Source organism: Myodes glareolus, chromosome 16 (assembly GCF_982192425.1).
Source record: "Myodes glareolus chromosome 16, mMyoGla1.1, whole genome shotgun sequence".
Classification (NCBI taxonomy): domain Eukaryota; kingdom Metazoa; phylum Chordata; class Mammalia; order Rodentia; family Cricetidae; genus Myodes; species Myodes glareolus.
The window spans coordinates 61,845,654-61,863,441 of NC_142041.1; the positions used below are offsets into that span (position 1 = coordinate 61,845,654).

General features: G+C 46.8%; 1 protein-coding gene across 8 annotated transcripts in view; it reads right to left on the reverse strand.

Moving 5' to 3' along the window:
* Window positions 1-1,160: 1,160 nt before the first annotated feature.
* Stau2 (staufen double-stranded RNA binding protein 2) overlaps window positions 1,161-17,788 on the reverse strand; it is a 305,215-nt gene continuing 288,587 nt past the window's right edge. For all 8 annotated transcript variants that reach the window (XM_085677373.2, XM_085677369.2, XM_085677375.2 and 5 more), the window contains 2 exons: window positions 3,363-3,451; window positions 1,161-2,263 (listed from right to left, as the gene is read on the reverse strand). In XM_085677373.2, the coding sequence (XP_085533499.1) occupies window positions 2,170-2,263; window positions 3,363-3,451 (183 nt within the window). In that variant the 3' untranslated portion in view covers window positions 1,161-2,169. The remainder of the gene's footprint in view (window positions 2,264-3,362; window positions 3,452-17,788) is intronic.

A 17,788-nucleotide genomic window follows, 5' to 3' on the forward strand; every position in this document is an offset into this window, starting at 1 on the left:
TAAATCTACTTAATGGTTTCCCCTCTAATGATATATAACATTGCGCGGTGGAGCTAAGCACTGCCGCGGGCCTTGCCAATGCGGGCCCTGGTAATTCAACCGGGGGAAAATAAAGGAAAAGAAAGAAAAACCAAAAGATGTACAGGAAGCGCCACTGTCCCAGGAACACACTGCAGAGCGTCTTCCTGGGCAGTTCCAGAAGGCAGAGGGCACAGGATTTGGGATGAGGAATTAAAACGTATGCAAATGTCCGGTCTCCCATCATCACTGACGATGCTCTGTAGGCTTGGTAATGATTCAGCCTGGGGTGACGCCTTGTCAGACTGCTCTGGCCAAATGCTTCAGATACCTGGGCAGTGAGAACTGAGGACTTCTGTGCCCCTTGAGCTCGCCACCTTCCCACAGACCTGCCCAGCTCACCTTCTGTAGAAGGCGGCAGTGTTTATTGTGCAGGGGGTACCACGCTTCCGTGGCCCTGCAGGAAGTCCTCATGCGGCCCCTCACCCATCCAGGTGCTGAAGCCGCAGGGACAATGTCCTGGCAAAACCAAGGGCCTACCTGCTGCCAAGGGAATGAGTTAGGGGGCCTCCGTGTCCTTATTAGGCAGCAGAACTGCGCCCAAACAAACGCTTGTGAGATCCCCAACTTTACAGATGTGTTGTTCTTTTTCACTGGGACCCAGCCTTATGTAACCAAGCCCATTTCCTCCAGGGGCACCCAGCCCTCCCAGCGCCGGCAGACTTCCCCACATGGGAACCATTAGCAGCAGCCCTGCAGTTATTTCCTTATAGCGCTGTTTGTTTATCCTGCAGTCGCGTGTGAGTCAGCCAGATCATGATGTGGAGTGGTTTTGCTTGTGAAATCTTACATAATTCTACTCCTATTGTCAGGTTGGGCCAAGCAGTCAGACCATATAGTGTTTTCTCATTGCACAATGTTTGCAAATCAATAAGGAGAAAGCCTGAACAATGCGATGACAGTGGCCGGCTGGACCGGGCCCTCGTCAGTCAGGCCCCAGTCACCCAGGAGTTTCATAGAAACAGCCAGTTCTAATTCCACGGCTGGGCAGGACAGCGAGGCTGAGTGGTGACCTTCCCCACAGGTTTCACAGCCCTGACATTTAAAAGGCGGGAGGAAGGGAATGAAAGAACAACAGCTCATACAGAAACCAACCAAATCTTTACTGCATTTGCCCCACGATGGATTCCGACATGCTGGTCCAGAGCGTGGTTAGCCAGACGCTTCAGCAAGCTTTCCCTTCCCCACCATGTACAGTGTTTATTTTGATCCTACTCACTGTCCTGGGTCCAGAGGCAGTTACTGAAGACACTCGGTGCAAACAGTGAGTGGCTACAACACACGGGTGGGGGTGGGCACAATTTCCACGACAGGGTAGACGTGCAGAGGCAAGACGCCCCCTCGATGGCTCATGGCGTCACGTAGCGCAAAACCCACATCCGCTTGGTTTTGTTTCATTTTGTCTTTTTAAAAGTTCTGAAAGACATGGAAACTACTTGTTCCTAGCATTATTTTATATTTTAAGTCAATCATCTGATCCGATCTCAGCACAGTTATTTGCATCCATCTTTGTGCAATGCACCTTAAAGCAATTCATATATGCGTGTGTGTGTATGTGTGCGCGCGTGTGTTTGCAAGATGAAGATGACAGATATCTGCATAAGAGGAGAAACTGTGTGACTATATGAAGACAACCATCACATTCCACAGCACATCATTGGTTACTTTCTGAATTGTCAAGCATTGTTTCAAACGAGAGAATATAACGACACAATGGCCACGAGAAAACAACCGCAAGGACAGAACCCAACCCAGACTTGGCTATGAATCATTTCAAGACTTTAGCCTTGCTTCCTACACGTTTCATTAATGGTTATTTTTAAGCTCCGGTAGTGGGATCAGATCTCTGCTGCCTCTGGGCAAAGGAGTTATGATCTGATCTCAAGTTCCAAGGGAAATGCTCAGAGTTTTGTTCTCCCCCAGTTGAACAAACAGTACCATGTACACTGTCCTTGCGTTACAATAGTGTTGTCTTCACATACACAAGACTCAGACAATGGTACTAGTCATTCATTTCCTTGAACACAGACACCCTCATGCGTGCTGACAGCTTTATAAGGACGCGGTGGCAGCCGTGGGTTCTGGGAGCTGCTAGATGGCCGACTTTGATTTCTTGCAGTCCTGAGTGATGGAGCCCGGGTTCGCCTGGTTATTGTCGGCTTTCTCGCGTAGGTGCTTGGCTTGTCTGAAAGATGAATACGTTAACAAGAGCTGAGGTCTGGAGCTGCACGTCTTCAGACATGTTTATTAGCAGATGGCATACAGGACGCAAAGGTCACCACAAAAGTGACATTTTCAAGGGAAGCAACAATATTTATGCTCAGATAGTCTGCTGATGAGATCATGTGGAAATGGTTTTGATTAAATTAGCTTATAAATGGTTGCCAATCTATAGACAACCTAAAATGCCATGTCTGTTTACCAAATGTTGTCTTCTCGCTCTCTTTTTACCTTTTAATATAAGTGACCAAATACTGTTTTTTTTTGTTTTGTTTTGCGCTCTTTTGTAAGCTCAGTTAACTATAGGAGCAGCATATTCACATTTTACTTCCCAAATCCTGTGTTTTAATTCCGATGGCATCTTTTCGTGTGAATTCTGAGATCACACCAGTTCTTACTATGGCTTTGAAAGTGTTTGGGCTCTATTATGTAAATATAATTGACTTTTCATTTTGCTAGTAAAAATTGAGTCTCTAGAGAAACTCCAAAGTCAGTCATTTCCATAGCACCTTATGTTCAAATCTCATAAAAAGCCATAAGCTGACTTTCAGGAATAATGATTCTACGTGTATGTTTGCTGTAGTCCCTGGCAGCCCTGTTTCTGTGACCAGGTATGTTAATGTTCCATACAACCAAATAAAAACCCAACTGGGAAAAAGAGGGGTGGGGACTCCTTTCAATCCTGCTTTGTTTTCTGTCAGTTGTTCTTAGAAGAAATGTGAATGCCATTTTTTTTCTCAAAAACTGAGTTGGTGAGAGAAGGCTTGACACTATGCCGTGGAAACGGCCTTCTGCCAGCTGTGCAGCTGCCTGCAGTCAATAAGATCAGGGCTTCTCTCCACCGCCTTGAAATGCAGACGATGGCCAACTCACAGGCTAGAATGCCCGCAGACATTTTAGAAGAGTTGGTTAGGACTGTGTACATGGTTTTCATTCTTCTGTGTTTAACTGAGGTGTGAAGAGTTTCGCCATCACTGTCTGGCTTTGTCTTTAGCCATGCAATTACTGTGTCTCACCTTCGTGAAGCCACAAGAGCAAAAAAACCGACCGAGGGTTTTACTCACTTTTCAAGGGAGCCTTTTTCAGCATTCACTGCCCCTTCAATTGATTCCAGTCCTTGTTCAGAAAACTGTTTCAAGGCACTTAGAGCTGCCTGAAAGTGAAAGCAAACAGAACCGTTCACTGACTTTCACAGAATGAACAGGTGACTGCACAAGAAAGCCAGGACACAAAGGCGTCACTGGAACTCACGCTGTAGACCAGGCTGGCCTCGAACTCACAGAGATCCACCTGCCTCTGCCTCCCGAGTGCTGGGGTTAAAGGTGTGCGCCATCACCACCCGGCAAGACTGTCATTTTTCAACAGTGCTTTATTTATATGCTCTTAATCAAAATTACATTTGAAAGTTTTCATCATTGCAGAACAAGGCATAAGTGTAATGGTCTGTCCTATCCCTTTAAGAGACAAGCCCTGCCCACCCCTCCACCCCCCAGGCACATCTTCCTTCTGCTTCCAGCCTGAGTCTTTTCCTTTTTTCATCTCTCTCTCTCTCTTGAAGAGGCAGCTTCTGCCTCTCCCTTCTCCCCACTTCTCCTCTTCCTCCTCTTCTCTTTCTACCGTGGTCTCGGGACCCTCTACTGGCTGCCTGCCCCACTTGGTGACCTGTGGCATGGTCTCACGATCCACTGCCCACTGCCACCACCCGAGGACCTGCAACATTTTACTTAAACCATTACAATAAGTTCACTGGATACATATGTATGTACATCCATGTGCATGTGTGCACATCCATGTGCATCCTTGTACATGTGCACCCAGTGCTCTGATCATTGTCAGGGGATGGGAGTCGGCGGCATGTCCTCCCTTCTCCTTATTCAGAACTCTGCAAGATCACAAAGTTCCATCTACAAATACAGTTCCTTAAAAGGCTTCCACCGTGATGACTTTGCCAAATTTTTCCTCACACGGCTGAAACCATGTACATTCTTTTCCCTGAAATGCAAGGGCATTGGATTTTCTGTCTTCACCTTTCTTTTCAAAGTTAGTGGACCTGGAGCGCCAACTAAGCCACAAAGTGGGGTGCATACATTCACGCTCAGAGTTCAGAGGATCCTGAGAGGAGGTGGAAAGCAGGGCTCCTGTGGGCTCCGGCGAAGCAGGACTGGCCCCAGCAGAGGGCCTCCAGAGGTGTTGATAGGCCCTCGCAGGCGTGGGATACTGCCGGTGCTGACAGGCTGGTGGAGCCTGGCTGAATAGCTGGGAGGCACCAAAAACGCAGTGCTGATAAGATCTACATAGCTCGTTGACACACTTGTGCGTGTTCCAAATTGTTAATTCTCTGAGTAAGAATTTGGTGCCTCTTCCCCTCCCCCACTCCGCCTCCTAAGCCCCATTAGAAGGGTTTTGTTGAGTCTGAGATAGGTGTCAGCGGGTCCAGGATGTCTGCACCTTGGCGAGGCCTGCTGCTTCACACTTGGGGCATCTGGGTTTTCTCAGCCGCCTTTGAAAAAGGAGCTCACTCATGCGGTTTCCCAAAGAGCTAGAGAGGCCTATGGCTTCTTTGAAATTTCTTTATGTAGAAATTATTTGCGGATGGGTTAATTTTAAACTAATGGGCTGAGATTTTTTTTTTTTTGAGCTGGGCACAGTTTTAGGTTCACAGGAACTGAGCAGGTAACCTCCACAGTTCCCACGCTCCTCCCTCTATGCCCGACACCTACGATGTCGTGCGTGCCCAAGAGGTGTCCCCTAATCAGAAAATATCAGTGTATCAGCAAAAGTTCTTGTCAGGAAAATCCATACTAACATCCCTCTTTCTTTCATTTCTTTTCTTTTTTTGAGACGGGGGCTGGTCTTAACCTACAGGAATAGCCAAGGATGTTTTGGACTTCTGATTTCCTTGCCTCACCTCACAAGGCTTGCCTTACAGATGCGTGTGCAGCACCGTGCCTGGCTTTCCTTAGGTTCTGAGAAACAAGGACGTGGCTTCGCCGGTACGGTATTACAATGAGAAGTCACGCAGTTCTGGAATCCCGAACCTTGCCCATTTATTCTTGTCTCCTCCCAATCCCGAACAGCTCCCACGTTTTTCCTGCTTCAGTGACTTTATCTTTCCCAATAGGTCGTGAGGTTGAAACGCTCTGCTCTGAAACCTGTTTCCCTATGCTCATTTCTCGTTAGAGACGGGTAAACTCCCTTTGTGCGCATGCGCCACAGTTTATTTTTCCCCCCCCCTTCACGTCTGAGAGCCATCCTGACCATTTCTAGTTTGGGGATACTGAGTGGAGCTGCTGTACAGGTCTGTGAAGGCTTTAGTGTAGAACTTAAACATTCGTCTCCTTTATTTTTGGTCTTTCTCTTTTGTTTTGTAAGTCACAATTACAATATGCAGCCAAAATGGGAATTTTCTATTCCAACAGAAGTGTTTCAGGAGCTGCAGGTATATAAGCCTTCCTGTATGGGCCAGTTCCCATATTTTCTTTAAAAAATTAATACATTTTGAATTAAAATATAATTACATCACTTTCCTTTCTTCAACTCCTCCCAAGTCCCCTCCCTCCAGTGTCTTCTGTGCCCCACCTCTCAAATTGATGGTCTCTTTTTCTTTGACTATTACTGTTACATATATTGGTATACAAAAGTTTGTATAAATATATAAATTCTACTTGCTGAGCTTTTGTGGTTTGTATATATATATATATATATATATATATATATGGTTTCAGCTGCTATTATCTCTGTATCATGCTTCTTTCTAATAAAACAACTGGGCCTCATTTCAATAGTTTCTGTATTATATTTTCTCGGACTATTTCAGGCCTAAGATGATGTGTGCGCTTTGTGATTGTTGCTGTTGTATGGTGTTTGTTTATTTGAGATGGGGTCTTAGAAATCTCAGGGTGGTCCTCCAACCTGTGATGTACTCACGGCCCCCTCTGAACTTTCCCAGGGGAGCACGTCGCGCTGTGACGTCGAGGCCCCACCTTATTTAGGGTTGCTTTATCTTCATGATTTATCTTTTTACTTTCTTACTATTTATTTATCTATTTTTGTTTTTTCAAGACAGGATTTTTTCTGTGTAGCACATGCTGTCCTGGAACTCACTCTATAGACCAGGTTGGCCTCCAACTCACAGAGGCCCCTTCTTCCTGAGTGCTGGAATTAAAGGTGTGTGCCACCTCTCCCCCCCGCCCCCCCCCCCCCCCGGCTATCATTTACCTTCTTTACTGCACACAGCTGCTTTCAAAACTTAAACTCAAGCTTCAGAGAAGGACGTGAACAGTTCTCCTCCTGCCCCCGGGATGGGGAGATCTTAAGAGGAGACCTTGGAGACTGTGGAGTCCTGATAAGCTGGGTGGCTAGGCTAAGCACAACAGACCTGCGGGTGTGTGCCCTCCCCTGGGCTTGGTCCATTAACCCGAGCTGCTTTCTGGCTCCTTCATGCATACGGGACATGGAGTTCCAGATCCACGCACTGCCACACTCCAAAGATCAAGCCAACTCTAAAACATCCCAACTTTGTGGAACCACCTGATGGTGTAGATGTCTTTGTAGATGCAAATGCATTTTGAGCAAACGATCAGCTACCTTGCTCAGATTTGTTAACTAGGTACATTATTGTCAAGAATGCTAATTTTATCACTTCCTCCAAATGGACGATAGACAATCCATTGCATGCCAGGAAATTTTCATTTTCAATGTGATCCTGCTGAATGAAAGTCTTGAAAGTGACAGGTCTCTTGGTCCTGTTTTACTCGCAGGGCCAGTACAACGTGTAAACACAAATTTCTACACTTTTGTTTTAGTCAGGAATAAGCCCTGGGCCTCACCATGCTAGCTAGCCAAGTGTTCCGCCCTACTCTAGCGAAAAGAGTCACTTGCAGGCTAACTATAGCCTGTCTTCACTGTTTGCTCTGGTAACTCTGGCTCAGCATTGTCTGCAGCCAGGACCCACGTGACCGCTCTCTAAGCCCAGGGCTAAAGCATGCCTCTCATCAAAACGGAGATCCAGAGGAGATGAAGGCCAGGGCTTGGGGAGCAGGTTTAGTGCTTTAGCACTTGCAAAATCATCCAGATGACGCTGTCCTTGTGCCATCTGGGTCATCTGCACCCTGTCATCACTTCAAGAATGTCCTGCAGGCTGGGATGGCGGTGCGCTCTTTCGATCCACGCTGCCAACGGTCTTCAGAGCACTTGCGTGACTGCTCTCCTCCACAGGTATGCTCACAGGCTTCCAAGTAACATTTTCTTATCTTCAGTGAGCTCATTCAGCCCACAACTCACTGATAGCCCAGAATACAATAGCTCATAAGTATGAGAGGATTTCTTTCTAACTTACAAAGGGCAAAGGTGACAATTTATCTTAGCTGGATAAACAGTAATAGCTACCATTTGATGAACATCATTAGGCTGCAGTCATAGGACGGGGCCTCTTACCTGCATGACCTCAGGTCTTACCATAGCCACTAAGTTGATCTTACCAGTAAGCCAACAGAGGCGCCAAGAATTCAGTAACCTGCTTCAGGCCACTCAGTCGGTAAGTGCAAGGACAGAGATTTGAACCCAGACCAAGTTGTGAGCCACATCACTGTATTTAGTCTGAACTGGAAACTGCTCACATTCAGCGACCCAGGGTCAGCATTGCTTCCCACAGCACCACTCCTGCAGCATCAGCACCATTATCCCAGCATCCTTTGTAATTCTCTTCTGTGCTCATTCTACCCATTGCTTCTCACAGTACTTGTCTGAGCTGAGCTCACACTATTTCCAGTTCCGAGAAAAGGAATGTATTGTCCTGTTTCCAAAGCTACACGTGACACTTCGGCATCATTCGCAGTTTGAGCTAATACCAAATGCCTACAGCCCTGATTTTGTCACTCAGAATTGCCCAGGGGCCACAAATGAGATGACTTAATTCCCCATGTCTTAACATTGTGAAGGTAACAAATCTTGCTCCCTTCACTAGCCTCCCATCTTCACTCTTTGGAAAAACAGACAAACCTTTTCACCTCTCATCTGTGATTGCCTGCAAGGGGGAGAAAGCAGTTTGGGGTTTGCTGGGCCTGTGTGACATGGACTATTGCAGCCGTAAGAGGCCAGGGTTACGAAGGTACATGGACAGACCGCGATGTACAGACAGCCAGGCGCTCCTTCTGCTGAGGGCCACAGAGTGTGTGTGTGTGTGTGTGTGTCTGTGTGTCTGTGTGTCTGTGTGTGTGTCTCTGTGTCTGTGTGTGTGTGTGTCTGTGTGTGTGTGTATGTCTGTGTGTGTGTATGTCTCTGTGTGTGTGTGTCTGTGTGTGTATGTCTGTGTGTGTGTGTATGTCTCTGTGTGTGTGTGTCTGTGTGTGTATGTCTGTGTGTGGGAGGGGTGCCTCTTCTTCCAGGCACTCACAGAACTCTCGAAGCTGCTCCCCCCTGTACTTATGTGGGATCAGGGCAGGGCTTGCCTGTCCTCATCCTCATCTTGATTTTATTTATTTATTTTTGAGATAGGGTCTTACCACTGAGCCCAAGGGAGCCCGAAAGTTGTAATCCAGTCTTAGATTGGTTTCAAACTCACAATCGCCTTGTCTCAGCATTCCCAGTGCTCTGTCATCACACAAAGTCCCACCCCACCCCACCCCACTGCACCCTTGCCCAACTCATCACCCACTCTTTCCCAAGAAAGGGCATTTACAGATGAAAGAGACCCGTGGAAGGAGATAGGCCAGCTTCTGTGTCTACCACCAGCGGCCCCTAGAGTCAGATCATGAACAGTGCCTGAAAAGTCACATGGCTCTCATGGCTCTCAGCAAACCTCAGCTCCACGCTGAGCCCAACAAGCAAAATGAGCCTTGCCATCAAACTCACAATTGTCTTGCCTCAGCAATTACCTCAGAGAACAATGGGTAATGCTACGGCTTTATGAACAAATACTAAAATTGAGAGGGTCACAAACCCATCTAAACACTTCCAAAATATGTTCAGAGGATGATAAAACCAACAAAACCCTCAGGTTTGAGCAATTTCAACTGAAAATACTGTTAACTTACTGGAGGTAGCTACTTTAAAAAAAATTCCAAATATATTCTAAGCTTGATATATAATACTGAAGGGAGCTTTGAAATGGGGAGAAGAAAGCCACCCGTACTGGGGCTTCCTCATCAAGCCTGCTGAAGGAGCACGCTCCAAACTGTCTTCTTGCTGAGAGGAAATAGATCACAAGATGCACTCCTCCCTCTGTCTGCCAGCCACCCTCTCAGCATGAACGCTTTGCTATGTGAGAGATGTAAACTAATCTTGGGGAGCCGTGGGAAGAGGCGACTCTGGGTCCTTAATGAGGCACATCCTGAAGGATGCTAACCCAAGTTGGGTAACTTCCCACTCACCGTGGATTCCAGGATTTGAAAGATACACTAACATAAGGACCAGAGCCCTCCAGAAGTCGCTGGCCATAAACAAACAGAGGACTCAATGATTTCATTTCCAAGGTCAGAAAATGTTTTCCTAGTAAATCAAAACAAACACACTCAGTATCTAATGGCTCTGACCACAGCCTGCCGACCAGCTACACTCTCAAACCCCAGCTTTATGTCGGCGAACTTCTTCTAGGACTTAAAAAACAAGGAAGGGAAAGAAAAAGCACATCCAGGGGTTTTGCTGCAGCTTAGTTTGAAAAGAAGCTAGAGAAATGTTCCCTATTTTCATTCTTGTTTTCTCAGCCCTGTGTGTGTGTGTGTGTGTGTGTGTGAGTGTGTGTGTGTGAGAGTGTGAGAGTGTGTGTGTGTGTGCGTGTGTCTGTGCGCGCGCGCGCGCGCGTGTGTGTGTGTGTGTGTGTGTGTGTACGTGTAGGTGCTGGGGGTGGTGAGGGATGGAGAAAAGGTGGGTGGGGTATAGTAGGGGTGTGTGGGTGGGGAAGTACATGAATGGTATGTCTATGCAAGGTGGGGTGCATGGATGGATGTGTGTGTGTGTGCACGCGCATGCGCGCGCATGCCTGTGTTTCCTTTAGAGAAAAGCATCTGCATAGATACATAGAAATATTTTTGTTCTCAAAAGGTTTTACAACTGTTTTATGAGTAAAGCCCCACAATCCTAGAATAGATGTCGCTACCACCTCGTGTGTCCCTTGTTTTGAATGTTGTTATAGCAATGCCGGAAACATGATGCCAATGAGATACTTCTCATGCCCGCTTGCTGGATGTGTGTGTGTGTGTGTGTGTGTGTGTGTGTTGGGTGTGTGTGCCTGCGCGCGCACAAAACCAGAATGGAGGCACATCTTTCCAGTTATTTTTGCGATCTTTATCTCTCCTCTTGTCGACTAGCAATTAGCAAATATTGTTGACACCAGCTTTTATTCTTCCTGCTTCCTTGTCCAGGGATTAACATGAAATGACAACACAACAGCATTAGGTCACCTTCTGAGAGACCACAATGGTCTTTACGAGAAAAATGCGACTTTTACCCCATCCCTTCTGAACAGCAACTGTCTGTGCAGCTTTGAACAAGGTGCCCAATGGGTCCTTTCATTCCCGTTGCTCCTGTCACTGACCCCCACCCACTCCCAGAAACAGGCTGCTCCTGTCAAGTCAATAGTAGCTGCACATCTGAATGAGGCCTTCGGATTTAAGTAAGCATTCAGGGTTTGTTTAGTTTTGCTGTTTCTCCCCCAAGTGCCTGCTTCTGGCGAGCTCTTGTGGGGGATCAGACATACTGCTGATCTGCTCAGAGAGCCCACAGTTAATTAAATCAGACTCCTGCCAGAAGAAAGGTCCTTTTTTAGAAGTAAACATCCTTGGGGGGAAGACTCCTAACTTCTTAGCTAAATAACTGAAACAAACAAACAAACCAGAAGTTTCTTTAGGAAAAATAAAGACTGCCCAGCAGCCTCCTTTACTGTGAAAAGTCTTCGTTATGTTTCATATCTTGTCTCTGTCTCTGTCTCTCTTTTGTTTTTTGTTTTTCAAGACAGGGCTTCTCTGTAGCTTTGGTGCCTGCTCTGGAACTTGCTCCATAGACCAGGATGGCTGGCCTCGAACTCACAGAGATCCACCTGTCCCTGTCTCCCAAGTGCTGGGATTAAAGGCGTGTGCCATCACCGCCCAGCTGTCTCTCTTTATGTAAAGCAAGAGAGGCCCAAACAGCCTTGTGTTTCTGGCCACCTCGCACTGAGGCAGGCCCTTCCATCTTCTCCATTTCAGACGTGACCTTTGTATTCCAGAGAATTACACTGAGCTTCAGTTAGCAGGCTTACTGTCCTTCCTGGCGACAATTGGACTCTCCCTGTGCTCTCCACTCCTCCTTCCACAAGCCTATTAACTCAGATAATTTCCATAAAATTGGCACTTTATAAAAAGACTTGCCCTTGAAAAAGAGGAATGTCTGCCTGCTAAGATGAAAATTACTTGTTATGGGAAAAATAATGAGAGAGTAGGTGATCAGAACTGTGCGGATTTTCAGTAGTCTCCTAACCAGGTGTTTGGACTCTAGAATTTGGGGAATTATTTAAAGATAAGCATTTAAAGTAGAGGCTTTGCCATCCATCACCTATTTCTTGTGGTTAGGGTGTTAGGATGGGGATCTGCAGAGCTGCGGCCTGACAGTGCAGAGCCGAGGCGGGTGCAGCACTGCCGGTCTGAGGAATGTTTCGTGTGTTCTGAACATACCTGAGCGACTGTCTGAGGAATGTTTCGTGTGTTCTGAACATACCTGAGCGACTGTCTGAGGAATGTGTTCATGTGTTCTGAACATAGCTGAGTGACTGTCTGAGGCATGTGTTCATGTGTTTTGAACATAGCTGAGTGACTGTCTGAGGCATGTGTTCATGTGTTTTGAACATAGCTGAGCGACTGTCTGAGGACTGTGTTCATGTGTTCTGAACATAGTTGAGTGACTGTCTGAGGAATGTGTTCATGTGTTCTGAACATACCTGAGCGACTGTCTGAGGAATGTGTTCATGTGTTCTGAATATCCCGAGCGACTGTCTGAGGAATGCTTCATGTGTTCTGAACATAGCTGAGCAAGGGAACCCACACTACCGTGGTTTCCTCTAATGGGCTCTTTGCTAGCCCAGCATTATTCTTGATTTGTCTTGATTTGATTAATTTTGATTATTCAATACAAAGTCTCTTGCTTTTTCTTCCTTCCTTCCTTCCTTCCTTCCTTCCTTCCTTCCTTCCTTCCTTCCTTCCTTCCTTCCTGTCTGTTGTTATTTTAAGACAGGTTCTCACTGTGTTACCCCCACCCCTCCTGACCTGGAACTCACTAGGTAGACCAGGCTGGCCTTGAACTTTCAAAGATCTACCTGTCTTTGCCTCCCCCAGTGCTAGGATCAAAGGCTTGCACCACCACACCTGGCTGGTTCCATACAGCCTCCTTTGCAAAGGGCCATCTCAGGAATCTGCAAGTCACCTACCTCATCCACCAGAGAATTAAAAACGTAGAACCAAAAACTGGTCTAATTTTTCTCCGTTTGTTTCTTTGAGAAAAGAGTCCCAGGATTTACCAACTGCCCAGAACCGCCAGGACCATTTACATTTTTTCCTTCTATGTTCAGCTATCCAATAGGGCATCAACAGACACACCGTGGCAGCCATGGTTCAAGTGAGTCCAGGCCGACCATAGGTAGACCCTGGTATCACTCACATGATGCTAGTTTTGCAGGCATGCAAAACATAAGAATTATGGGGCCATGAAAGCTTCAGCCAAGAGCTCAAAGGGAAGCAGGGGCTGCTGGGCAGTGTGTTTCTTGACCGTAATCCCTATGACAGAGTGACCCAGAGCTGTGGGACTGAAGCCTCCATGGCAGTGGAGACCCAGGAAAGGAGAGACGCCAGGGCAGGCAGTGTTCCTGCAGCAATGTGCATTAGAAGCATTTGAAAATGTATATCCTCTTATCAATTTATCCTTTACAAATTTATATGTACCCGGTGAGTCTGCACCTTTCCAAGTGAAGCTACAGGTGGTGAACAAAGCCAGCCGGAGAGCAGTCAGATGGGCTGGAACCAGCAAAGGGCTGCCTGAGCCTTCAGGTGCCCACCTCCCATCACAGAGGGTCCTGGGCTCCAGGATATCCTGCTGGAGGCTCTGAATACTTTTACTGTAGGGATATTTGCCCCATGCCTCTGACCATTGCATCTTGGAGATATGCAACTGTCTCAGCCGAGAGACTTAGAGGAGACTTTGGAATTAGAAGACATAAAGACTCTTGGAGATAGTCTAAATGCAGTTTGCTCTGTGAGGAAGACATGAACTTTTGGGAGTTTGGGACAGAATGCTATAATTTGAATTGTCATTAAGGCCATGTTATTAGGTGATGGTACAAATTTTTAAGAACTGGGACCTAGTGGGAGGTGCTTAGGTCATTGCACGGACTGTGGACCCCTTCTTCCTCTTCCTTTTTGCTTCCTGGCTATAAGGTGAGGAGTCTGGGCTTACCTTTGCTCCTGCTGTGATGTGCTGCCTTGCTACAGACCCCAACATGAGGGCTAAGAAATTATGGACTGAAAGATCCATAAGAGCCCAACTACACCTTTTTCTTTCTAGGTTGATTGTAAGTTGATTTTCACAGTGATGGGAAAGTAATTCACATAGCGTCTGTCGGGTCTAGTCTAATCTACTGTGGACCATCTGTGTGTCCTTGTTCAAGTTACCTGCTCATTCTCTGCAAATTGGAGCCGACAACTTCTCCCTGGGAAGTGAGTGCTCAGACTCTGGTGATGTTTAAATAAATAAGAGTATGAACTACACATTCTTCTTTCTGCTGCTTTCATGTATTTATGTCATATATGATGTGTGTGTGTGTGTGTGTGTGTGTGTGTGTGTGTGTGTGTGTGGTGGCTTGGATAAGAATGGTCCCCCTATAGGCTCACATATTCGAATATTTGGTTCTCAGTGAGTGAAACTGTTTGGGAAGAATTAGGAAATGTGGCCTTGTTGGTTGGTGTGTCACTGAACATGGGCTTTGAGGTCTAAAAATCCCATTTCAGGCCCTGTCTGTCTGTCTGTCTGTCTGTCCCTCTCTCCTTCTCTCTCTGCTTGCTGCCTGTGGATCAGGATATAAAGCTCTCAGCTACTGCTCAAGCACCATGCCTGTCTGCTTCCCACCGTGATGATCATGGACTAACCCTCTGAAACCAGGCAAGCCCCCATTTAAATACTTTCTTTCATAAAAGCTGTCTTGGTCATGGCATCTTTTACAGCAATAGAACACAGTAGATCAGTCTCCTCTCTCTCTCTCTCTCTCTCTCTCTCTCTCTCTCTCTCTCTCTCTCTCTGTTCCTTCCATGTTTCTCTGAAGTTTTCAAGCCTACTGACTTCTTATTGTTCTTTATAAGAAAATCCTAGAATAGCATCCCGTGACTTCACACCTCGCAATATTAAAAATGAACATTTATGTCATCTAATCTCACGTTAAAGTTTCCTTGATAGTCTCAAAGAGAGCGTCTTGAATCTATAGCTTATATGCAGTGTTCACTTGGCTGGTCTCTTAAGCCCTGGGAGTCCTGTGGTAGGCGAGCCATGCTGCCCATGACCTCGTGGTACCTATATTTTACTTCACTGGTGAAAATGGCCTTGCGGGTGGCTTAGTTAACCTTCAGAGCAGATGCTTAGCTTGAATTATGCAGGTGAGCCAAATCTAGTCACAGGAGACCTTCAAATTAGAGAGCCGTTCCCAGATGTGGTTAGGCGGGGGTGGGGTTGGAGGAGGTGACATCATCGGCACTGAATGTAAAGACAAGACCGTGAACCAAGAAATGCAGGCAGCTTCAAGAGGCTGGGACGGCAAAGAAATCAACTGATTCCACCCTACAGAAGGTGGACAAGCTCTGAGGTTCCACATTTGAAACTGTCAGAACCATCACAGACGATCCTGTAAGGGAAGTCTCCTGGAGCAAGGTCGGTGCTGAGACCAGGAGGGAGACCATGGGAACTCCATAAGGCCACACAGAAGGAGGCTGAGGCCGAGAGGGAACAGTGCAGCAGTGCCCACTCCCTACAAGTCCGACCTCCTCAAACCAATCTTTACCTCACGATCAAGTCGCTTTCCACCTCAGTCCTTTAAGTTCTCCTGCTTCTAGAAGAGAATCCAACCTTTTCCCATGGACCCATGGGCCTCTCTGCTGGCTCCTCTCTATTTCAGCTCCATCCTGTTCCTCCCAGGGACAAGTTTCTTCCCACAGAAGGTGCCTCTAGTCATTCTTCTGGCCACCGGCTGCTTGCCAGCGCTCAGGCCTCCTCCGATGGCCCACCACACAGCTTTGTTAATTCCCCTCACACCGCTGTCAGAGTTCACCTTTAGTCCTTTGAGGGAAGGCCCTGGTCCGCGTGACTCACCTCCAGGGGTGACCATTCCCTTAATAAATATCTATTGAGAGCCCAGTGCTGTGTTCAGCTCTAGGAAAACCTACACTAACACGCTAGCCTCTTCAGTCAGGAGTAAGGCACACGAAAGTAGCCCTACGATATGACCAGTGCAGTAACGGAGGCTAGGCAAGGGGAACACCAAGAAACACAAAAGTCAAATAGGGGACAAGATTTAGGGAGAGAGCACCCTTCCAGCCCAAAGCCCCTGGGCATGGCTGGGAGCATGGACAGGACTGGAATAGAGATGTATGCTGGGGGCAGTACAGAAAGGGAAGAAGTCTTACAGTAGGAAAATTAGACCAAGCTCCAGGGACAGAAGCCACAACCAAATAAATGTGGATTCTAGAAAGGAAGGAGCCTTGTGCCCAGGGAGGACAGGAGGGCCCAGAGGCTTGTGCACACCGTCAGCCAGAATGCAGGTGGCCTGCTTCTCAGTTTGGGCCGCTCACAAAGACAAGGTCACACAGGTGGCAATTTTAAGTACTGGGTGCAGCTGGACAAAGGTGATTGGAGGGGTGACACACATACACACACACACACACACACACAATTTATTTGTGTGTAATATCTGCATGATGTGTGTATGTGTGTGTGAAAATGATGATCATAGCATTTATGGTTACTCCCACCATGGCCAATATTAAACTTACTTGACACTTCAATGAACACGGATGTGTGCCTAGGTGTCAAAAATAGACCCATGAGCTCTAGTCCGGCACCATCCTGCTGCATATAAATGTCATGCAGTTGAGCCAGATTACTGAATCCTGCAGCGAAATGAGTTAGACCCTAGGGTTTGCAGCTGGACAAACAGCGGGCTCCCCTTCTTCTTAGCCGTGATTGTGGGGAAGTAAAAACCTCAACTTGTCGGGGAACAATCTTTGGGTACACTGTGAATATTGGTTTAATAAAGGATTAAATGGCCAACAGCCAGGCAGGTAGAAGTAGGCAGGACTTGCAGACATCAAGAGATGCAGTGGTGAGGATGGATGGAGTCCCCAGGAGATGCTGGGGGGTCACTAGCTGGCACAGAGGAAGCAGGAAGGAGGGAATGTAGAAAATGAGGTAATAAGCCTTGTGTCATTTGACAGCACATAAATCAATAAATATTGGTTAATTTAAGTTGTAAGAGCTAGTTAATAACAAGCCTAAGCTATCTGCCGAGCATTTATAATTAATAATAAGTCTCTGTGTGGTTATTTGGGAGTTGGCTGGCAGGGCAGAACTGACTGGTGGGACAGCAAAGTCCACCAACATCAACTACTAATGATATATTATTTGATGCTGATAAAACACTTGCTTAGTGCTAAGGACTTCTCACTTCCAAATCCATAAAATCTTCACCCTCAACCTCAACAATGTGACTTCTACCCTAGTAAAGACATTGGTGAAATGATCACATGGTCACATAGCTTGTTCTGGGTAGATCTGGACCTTGGGCATGAACAGGCTGGCTCTGGAACTGTCTTCTCAAACCAGGAAGAGACAGTCACCTGAGTGTTCACCGGGTAGCATGGCCAGACCAAAACACAGAGCCCTGTGAGAACAAAGGTCTGGGTGTAGGAGCTGAAGCACGGGCTCTCTGTGATCTACTCCCTTTCTGTGCTTATGGGCTTCTGAGTGGTGGTCACTGGGTGTGATCTGAGAAGGTGCAGAGTGTTAGCAAAGGCTACCAGATTTGTCTAGGCAGACAGACTGGGGGTAGGCAGGGTTGACCTCATCAGTGGGGCCTTTTGCATGGTGTAGAGATGTGCAGTGTGGTTCATTTGGAGACCTCTGTCAACTGAGAGCCCCAGTAAGTGGGGACCAGATACTCACTGGGTGAACCAGAGCCTATAAATGAATATTTTAATTGGTAACTTCTTTTTTCAACTCAAAGATGAAAGACTAGATTTTGCTTGGCTTCTGGGACTTCCTGTATTCTTCCTTTTCCTTCTCATCCCTTTCAGTCTCTCATGGAGTTGGTTTTTTCCTTCTTCCTGACTTTGGAAGTCTGTTCTTGGACCTCATATCCCCTCCATCAAATGCTCTCTCAAGATGATTTCACTGAGGCTGGTTACTTAAGTCGCTTACAAATACAGACAGCTCACATTGCTATTGTTAGCCTGGCCTTTGGCCTCTGAATTCTCATGCCTGGGTTTCT